General features: G+C 40.4%; 1 protein-coding gene across 5 annotated transcripts; it reads right to left on the reverse strand.

The window, feature by feature from the left end:
• Positions 1-301: 301 nt before the first annotated feature.
• Positions 302-8,804, reverse strand: LOC121402825 (zinc finger protein 276-like). Of its 5 annotated transcripts, none has more exons than XM_041589569.1 (6): positions 3,471-5,139; positions 3,102-3,182; positions 2,610-2,674; positions 2,306-2,423; positions 2,140-2,210; positions 302-493 (listed from the first exon to the last, which is right to left on the reverse strand). In XM_041589569.1, exons 3-6 carry the CDS (start codon positions 2,613-2,615, stop codon positions 452-454), a joined length of 237 nt encoding a protein of 78 aa, XP_041445503.1. In that variant the 5' UTR covers positions 2,616-2,674; positions 3,102-3,182; positions 3,471-5,139; the 3' UTR covers positions 302-451. The 5 variants fall into 5 exon arrangements, 3 of the variants coding, with proteins under 3 accessions (XP_041445503.1, XP_041445501.1, XP_041445502.1); XM_041589567.1 differs by having other exon boundaries at positions 3,398-5,139; XM_041589568.1 differs by having other exon boundaries at positions 3,327-5,139.
• Between the last annotated feature and the right edge of the window lie 510 nt (positions 8,805-9,314).

Consider the following 9,314-nt stretch of genomic DNA (forward strand, 5'->3'; position numbering starts at 1 on the left):
CTGCTGCTATATGTAGTCAGTTTCATTGAATCAGTTCAACCACACATAGAGGGGTAAGTTGATGTTTAATACCTTTGATCTGTCATCAGCATCCCTTTTTTATCGCCTATTCTCTTTTCAGTATTCCTGTTTTACCACACTTTCCCTTCTGCTCTTCAAACACTATTTACTGACACAAGGTATTCTGCACAAAAAAGATATCCCCCAGTTTCCAATAAAGTTTGGAGTATTACAGCCAATATTAATATTACAATAAATAGGCACACAAACCTGTTTCCCGCCTTGCTGTTATGGTGCTTACCGGGTTGATGGTGGCGCTGATACTGTAGCTCTGGGGCTGAAGACCAGGGATGAAGCGAGACGCAAGGGACGTGCGGCTTCGGAGCAGAAGAAAAGTGTTCCTAGGTTGGCCGTCCCAGAAGAAATCAGACCTGTGGGCTGTAACGTGCAGCTAAGCCAAGATGAGTGGATCCGAAGCTTGTTCTTGTATAGACTGGAAACCATAGAGTGGCAACATTACTGAGAGTGGGACAATTCACCCTTATAAAGTAGAGAATAAAATATTTGCTTAAATTATTCCTGCTGATCAGAAAACATGTTTCTGATTGGGGGTATGTTTGTAATGAGCCCAAGTAAATCTAAACTAGAAAAAGTATATATAGCAGCATTTAGTGGGTTTCAGTGTTTGGGGCTACTGTGCATAATTTTGAATTAATTCAGAAGTCTTTAATTATTTGTCTGTAGTTTAGGATTGTAATTAAGGAAACACTTTATTACACACAGACCATGATTGTGCTGCATGGGCCCTTTATCTAGTGTGTTACAAGCAAATGTATAAAGCCACAAATATGTTGTAATAAAGTCCCAATTGCAGTTATTTCGCTGCACCCAAAGTCTCGTGCTACTGTGAGGTTTATCACCTGGGCACCTTATTTGTGGCTTCTTTAGCTTTTGGTATTAAAGCAACAGTTTGCCACCAGCAAGGTTGTACAAATTCTTATTTGTGTTCTTTCCCTCTATAAATATTCCCTTTCTTTGACTCCTATTGGCATTCAGGTATTGGCAAGACTCTGAGCACTGGCTTCTGCCATCTCTGTCACTGCAAGTTCAGAGATAGTGCTGACTTTCAATTCATTATTATTATGTACAAGGTCACTATGTGCATGGGTTATTCTTCCAGCTAAGCCTCAATTATCAGTTAATATGGGGAGAACCATAACAGCAGCTGAGCAAAGTGTCTGTGTTGAGCTGATTTGCAGAATGGCCTGATGTTGGCATGGGGCAAAAACATTCTGATCATCCTGATTCGGCTTAATACATAGGTGGCGAAATTGGGCAAAAAATTCACCAAATGAGCAGTTCTTGCCACGCATGCTTACCTTTTGTCCAATCTGTTTTGTTTTTTTTTCCCTTAGGTGTGACATTAGGCAACTACATATGAATTATGGCTTTTTAACTGTATGCTGGGTATCTCTACTTACCAGGGACCATTGTGAGCTTTTCTCGGGGCTGGACTATGAATCCGACACAGATTGGTTCATGCTTTTCAGTCATTTTAAGACAGAAGGTAATGCCCATCAATGCATTTCATTTATTCAGCAAACACTGGCCAGTTCTAATTATTCATTCTCTGTCTTATAAGTTGTCTTGTGTGTTGCTAATTTAAGTTTATGTAATGCAGACATGGAAATTCAGGTAAAATCAACTGTTTTCTTATCTACCCACAAATCTATCCTTAGGGCTGCTTTCATAAAAGACATCCTATGTAAGGACTACATGTGTTTTTGTGATCTATGTTGGGCAAAATATGAAACATGAGGTAAGGTAACGTGAGTAACAGCTATGTGTGATCTCTTGCAACTGTAACTTCTCTTTTTGTTGTCCCAACAGCAAATTACACAGTTCTACCACCAGTCCCTGTACAGGTAAAACAATGACATGTTCTCTTCACATTTAAATGCAGAACTGTGTGCTATAAACAACTTAAAATGCCTCTTTAAGATGATTCTGAGTTACATAGAATTACATTTTCTTTTCATTGAGTACCTGGATTTAGGTTTAGTTCCTGTGTGTTTTCTCTAAGTAGTGGGATAGGAGTGATTGTACTTGCTGTAAAGGTTTTGCACCAGAGTGTCTCACCTGGTGCACAGAGAGGTGCTTCTGTTGCTTGAAAGCTTGTCTACACATGTCACAAATGTGGTTTCTCTCCTCTGTAAATAAAAGTGAATGTTCCAACATTGCTGCAGCACTGGAGGAATCAATGGTATCCTGCTTGGATTTCACCAGAGACACTATTTCTGCTTACCTGTGTGAATGATCTTGACATGCCTCTGTAGGTACTGGTCTATCATAAATACTTTGTTGCAGCCAGGGTGTGGACATGGTCGCTCCCGCACCTCCTCATGATGTTCCTTAATGTGTTTCTGTGGGGTAGAATTGGGGGAATAAAACAAGAGTTTGTAATCATTTCATTTGGTGCTTAAGCTGGGAGGTATTTGAAGGAAAGTTTCTGTTGTTTCAGTGAAATGGTCATTTGCAAGTACATTTGACACACAGGCTAACAGACTTAACATTTTCCATTGGTATGACAAATGGTTTCCCCCTTTTACCTTCATGTAGAACCTCTGTATACAGCTGTGCAGCCTTGGTAAGGACACTTGTAGGCAGTTCCTCCCTGCAATTGGATGAAAGAAAAACCTTGTTAACATATCAAGCACAAATATTCAAGAGTCCCTGCCTGGAGTAGAGAATCCAAAGACAGTTCCAGATTTATCAAACAGAGCTATACAGCCCTTACCTTTCACTCTTAATTTTCTTCACACAGTAACAAAAAGCGTATATAGTCTTTATATCAATAAAATACTTCCCCAACTCACACAATTTTTCTCTCTCTCAGGTTTGATAAATAAAAGTAATTCTAGTGATGCATTGATATTTCATATGCTCATTAAGTTGATGGTTGGCAAATAAGGTCAGATACAGAGCTATTTTATTGTCTGGTATGGAGCTTATGCAGGTATTCTACCATAAAAATGATCTAATGCCTCTTTATTTACATGAATTATGACAGAACACAAGCAAGTGGAAACCACTAAAATTACCTCTTGTCTATGCATGGTTCAACGGAGACTTCTGAGGAAGGCTGCTGTCTGGTTTCTTCTTCGTCCTGGCTCTGAAAATCTCTGTATGAAAGAAAGCAACACTTGGCAAACTCCTCAGCGAAAAAAGCTCTGCCCTTACTATGATTCCACATGCAGCTCAGTGAGTCGCTTGACTGTCATGGTGTATTCTGACAAGAACAGTCAGACGTGTGGGCATGCTCTCACCCGTCTGAGAGGTCACTCCACTTTTAAAAAGAGGTCATTGAAGGCAAGAGTAGAGTTCCTTCAGTGTTTACCTGAAGACCTCTTCACCCTCTTCAGTATAGGTGGGAAGGAGCAGCCTCCTCCATTTCTGTGGGTCCAACTCACCAGGCTATGTAGACATTCAGGACTTGAGGTGATTAAATCTGTGAATGCAAGCAAAAGTAAACACAACTCTGGGTGTAATTGTGGGTAATGTGCTACGCTAGCTCTGGGTTTACTTGGTTTTGTGACAATAAAAAGCCCTGTAGACAGACTGGTTTCTCTTTTTTTAAAAAAAACTTGATAACCACAGATCTCCAACTTGGGAATAGCACTGGCATGCAAATGAAAGCATTCCCTGCAGCTTCATGATCTTACAGACTATATTCCAGCTTTGCGCAATGTGTTTAATGTTCAAATTGTTAAGAGCAAAGTTGATTTATCAGAATGTATAAAATTCCAGTTCAGTACAAATCACTGGTTATCTCTAATGAAACATACTGCAGAGTGCTAGCAAGAGTATCCATATGCAGTTTAATTTTGGCACGGATAAATCCAGTTTTATAAAGGATAAGACGGACTTCAACAAATTTAACATTTTAACGTATGTGTTCAGGCCACAAAGTACAATATGACTGTTTGCAAGGGATCTGACCCGACCCATACATAATTTCAGGCAAGAGTCACCACTTGACAATACAATGACCCATGTATATGCCATTTCCTATACAATATGTTGCAATGCATGGCAAGGTTTCCAACTTTTAAGCTTTCTAAGTTATTTAATTGAATAATAAAATATAAAATGTAAATAAAAGTCTCACTGAAGATAATCATATTCACCCAACTTTTCTGCTGTGGTGTGAGCCCTTTTAAGACACTGCTCTGCCAGTTTCAGCATCTTTTGGGAATCTAAACTCAGTAGGCCACTGCCAGCTGTCAGATAAAAAAAATCATGTTTTATGCAGTTCAACAGATTTATCAGGCTTTCCTTCCCTAAAGTGATCACATTTATGGGTAGTGCAGCATGGCAGTTCCTACGATGTACATATTATGACATCCTCTTGCAGTTACATTGTCTCTACGTCATACTAAATGTTCATTTAAACAACCCATTAAAAGAACACATGGGACTATTGCAGGAGTATGTGCCAATATTTAAGTTTGAATGTCCTACACTACACTGGAGATCAGTATGTTCAGATAACCTCTCTGAATGGGAGATCAGTAAGTTCAGTTGCCCTCTTTGGATGGCAGTCAATAAGCTCAGATGCCTTTTCTGCATAGGTGTTCAGATCTCCTGTCCTGCACTGAAGTGAATATGATCAGATGTCATCTTTGCGTTGGAAGAAGAGAGATCATTCAGGATCATTGTGAAATTCTCTTCTACAGGAGTCAGACACAGTAACATGAACTGCAGACTGTTCATTTAGAAATTTAAAGAAACCGTATACACCAATTTTAACATTGATTCAAGGAATAGAGCTGATTCTGAACATAATTTTTGCCTGTTGGTTTAATAACAGAAGATCTATGTTTTTCTGTTTCTTCAGTAAATTGAAGCTAGTCCATGTTTAGTCCTTGCAAGGCAGATAATTCGATTTCCAGATAATGCCAATACATTATGGCCTTTTGTTAACAAAACAGTCACACAAGGGTTATGGGAGGGGTTCATACAGGTAATAGAATTATCTGAGGCTTTAAAGCAGAACTAAAGCCTAAAAATGACATATTTCATATAATGACCTTATTGCATCAGCCTAAAGTTTCAGCTGCTCAATAGCAGCAATGATCCAGAACTTCAAACTTGTCACAGGGGGTCACCAACTTGGAAAGTGTCTGTGACACTCACATGCTCAGTGGGCTCTGAGCAGCTGTTGAGAAGCTAAGCTTAGGGGTCGTCACAAATTATCAAGCAGAAAATGAGGTTGACCTGTAATATAAGCTGATGCTACAGGGCTGATTATTAAATTATCATGCTAGTTGCACTGGTTTCTGTGCTGCCATGTAGTAATTATCTGTATTAATTACTAATCAGCCTTATATTGTGACATTTCTATTCTATGTGTACTGCATATTGTGAGCCGGTCCCTAAGCTCAGTAAGTGAATCAGCAGAAAAGAAGATGGCGAGCTACTGAGACATCTTTGGAGACACAGATCTTCCCTGCGAAAGGGCTGTGGTTGCCTTGGGCTGGTGCAAAAGCTCAAAACATAATTTGTAATATTTCTACCTTACTTCTTTACTTAAAGGAGAATTCAACCTGTAATAAAAAAACCCTCCACCCTACCCTGGGTAGACCCCCTCCCTCTTCCCCCAGCCTAACTGCCCCCCCCGGGCAAATGCCCCTAATTTTTTACTCACCCCTCCGTTCAGATTCTGGCCTCGGAGTTCACGGCAGCCATCTTCTTTCTTTTTCTGAAGTTTTTCGCAAGTTTTCGTGACTTTCAGCACATGCGCAGTTGTTCGGGATCGGAAATTTACTCCAACTGCACATGCGCCCAATATGCCGTCAAGATGCGAAGATTACTAGAGAAGAAGAAGATGGCTGCCGTGAACTCTGAGGCCACAATCTGCACGGAGGGGTGAGTAAAAAATTAGGGGCATATAATTGACACTCCTTATGTATTCCACATAGGCTCCCTAAGCAGCAAAAGGAAAAAAACGAATAAACCACGTATAACTTTGATGATCACAACTTCAAAAATAATGGGAGAAAGTATATTTTGAAGATGAGGATATCATTGCAAAAAACATTGTAAAGCAAGGAAGCAAGTGCAAAAAATATACGAGTTGCTTGAAAGACAGACAAGATGCTTAAACGTACATCACTTTTTGTGATGCAGTTTTCACATTAATTAACATACACAAAAGGTATAGAAAAAAATCTTTTGCAGGTATGGGGCCTGTTATCCAGAATGCTTGGGACCTGGGGTTTTCTGGATAATGGATTTTTCCGTAATTTGGATCTTCATACCATACATCACTAGAAAATCATATAAACATTAAATAAACCCAATAGGCTTGTTTTGTTCCCAGTAAGGATTAAGTGTATCTTAGTTTGGATCAAGTATAAGGTACTGTTTTATTACAGATAAAATCAGTCATTTTAAAAAATTTGGATTATTGGATCAAATGGAGTCTATGAAAGATGGCCTTACCATTATTCGCAGCTTTCCGGACAACGGGTTTCTGGATAATGAATCCCATACCTGTACTGCAATTAAGAAGATATATTTTTCTTTTTTGACAAGAAAATGGGTTGCCCAGGTACAGAAAATGTGGGGTAGTAGAAAAATCCAAATGACTTTACTGGTTGCTATGGTTTAATGCTGCCTACACTTCAGTTACAGAAAATGTAATTTTTCTATTTCAAAAAGTTAACATTAGCTCAACCCACCCATCACTGTCAAGCCACTATTTTTATTTGGCTTTCAAGTAAACCAGTGTCTCTTGAATGTCCAGATGTGCAAAATATTAAATTGAGACCACTGCCACCATAATTTTAATTGTAGTATTTAACCAAAATACATATACATACATTTATAACTGGTTGGCTAGGCCACTTTTTTAGGCTTCATTTAATCTCAGCTACAGTTGTGCTTCAAAATTTGTGAACCCTTCAATATATCAATATTTTTACATGAATGTGACCTAAACCATCATCTGATTTTTAAACAAGTCCTAAAAGTAGATGAAGAAACACTAGCTAAACAAATAAAACAAAAACTATTATATTTGGTCATGTATTTAACAAAAAGAAAAGATCCAATGACAAATCTGTGACCAACGCTATCCAATGGTTGGCATAGTGTATATTAAGAGAAATCGCCCTATGGAAATCCATAGGAAGAATTGCCTTGATTTCTGGAAAAAGTACAAGTACACCTATCACAGAAAAACAGCTTCACCCATCAGAGGAGTGGGCTAACAGAGCTCACAATCCAGATCCATAAGAACATCAGGTATTATTCTTACTGGACAGAGAAATGTCAACTAAACGCTTGTTATTAGGGTTCCCAATTGTGAGGCCTGGAGTAGTGACAGGTAACGCTCAGCATGAAGGCAAGTTAAAGTGAGGCTACGATTCACCTGGAATCTGTGGCGGTGAATAATTATTTCATATTCTAGATGTTGTTAAACTCTGTTCAGATAAAGGGGAGCTTGGCTTCTATGAGGGCTTTAGTCGAAATGAGCAACAACTGTGACATTAGGATGATACTGATCCAGTCGTGGGGTTTCTGTTACTAAATGGTTACATGACATAAGGTGTGGAAGTGCACTGGCATGGCTAACATGGCATTAGATGACAAGTGGCAATCCTACCAATTTCCAGCAGCAGAGAAGCAATTGGTGACCCATGCAATGTATTAAAATAATAGCAAACACTCTGCATGGAATAGCACAGGGCCAGGCACATTCTAGCACCTCATCCACAAGTCAGGAGCACAATAAACAGGAGCGTGACTACATAAGGGCTGGATGTACCAAATATTCCATTTCTACAGAGACATACAGGAGACAACAGGGATCCACAGCGTCACTGACACTACAGACATCCAAGTTGACATTTTTATGGCTCCTGTCATTATGCTTCACGATCGGGACTATTCCTCCCCTCCCCCGGAACTATCCACTTTCGCTTTCCCATCTCACCCAGTTTCTGGTGTCCAGTTGAATTGCTCGGTTGGCCAGCTTCATGGCTCTCTGGAGAGGCGTCAGAGCTACATCCCCATGTGTGGAAGCCATCCGCGTAAACTACACATGTATCAAAAATCTCCCGGAACTGTCTTATCTCAGTACACAATCCACCCGGTCTGATTACAGAACACACCTACCCGGGAGGAATTAGGAAGCGCACACACTGGTGAAGTCACAGCGCCACCTGCTGGACATGACACAAAGCGGCGACTTTAGCTAAGGAAGGAAAGCTCGGGAAATGAATGGATTTATGTATCACATACCTTGTTGGAACATTAACAAACGAGGCTTAGTTTGGAACTGCTGCAGCAGAAGTGGTAGCGCCTATGAGCTGCTCCCCATCACAATCAATGTGTAAACTGTCAGGAAGGTCCCAAGAAATAATTGTAACAACCCCAATAATAAAAGCCACAGTCAGTCCTGTAAAGCTGTTATTTAGAATTTCCATGGCATAACCCACAACCTGGTTATACTTAGTCCAATACCTTCTAGATCAGGGAACATTAGAGATCTAGGGGAAATACATGTAAAATCAAAAATGTCATTTACCCAATAAAATGTCCTGGTGCCTTCAGTTGGGAACATGGTTATTATCCCTAATCTTTCTAAACCAGTATACTCACTGCTGAATGCTCTCACAGTATATCTTCAGAGCTCTGCTTTGGTGCCCAGGTCAGACTACAGCCCACAGCATTCCCTTTCCTGAAGACCTGCCAGCACTAGCAGCAATAGCAAAACTAAGAATGAATATGTCTTATGTGTATTATGTGATGCATGGCTTGGCCCAAAACCTACAGGTTAGGCAGGTTCAGGCTGACCAAAAATTTGGAATAAAAGTGTGGGTTTTTGCAGGTACCTTCTGGTCTCTTCGTCCGCCAGTACAACTCTTGTGCCCGAAAGAAGAAAATGGAGTCTGTACCTGTTGCCAATGTGGGTGTTGCCAGTTTTATTGAAGGTGTGATTACAAACACGTGCCATTTAATAGGTACAGACTCCATTTAATTCTTTTGGGCACATCAGGCTGACTAAATGTCTGCAGCAGGTCGCAGGTGGATGATGGGTCTTATTCGTCACCACCTGGTGGGCCCAGTTAAACCAGACCTGCTACTTGGCCTGCAGGGAGATCTGATTGTGGAGGCCACAGGCAGTGGCAAGAAAGTTAGTGGTGCGACTTGGAGATGTACATTGGGCAGGGGGATTTGTGCCAGTGTCTGTGGCTTCCATGGCTGGGGTTCAGGACTCTCGAGGTGGCAGCACCAGTGGGCCCTGA

This window comes from Xenopus laevis, chromosome 4L (genome assembly GCF_017654675.1).
Source record: "Xenopus laevis strain J_2021 chromosome 4L, Xenopus_laevis_v10.1, whole genome shotgun sequence".
NCBI classification, from domain to species: domain Eukaryota; kingdom Metazoa; phylum Chordata; class Amphibia; order Anura; family Pipidae; genus Xenopus; species Xenopus laevis.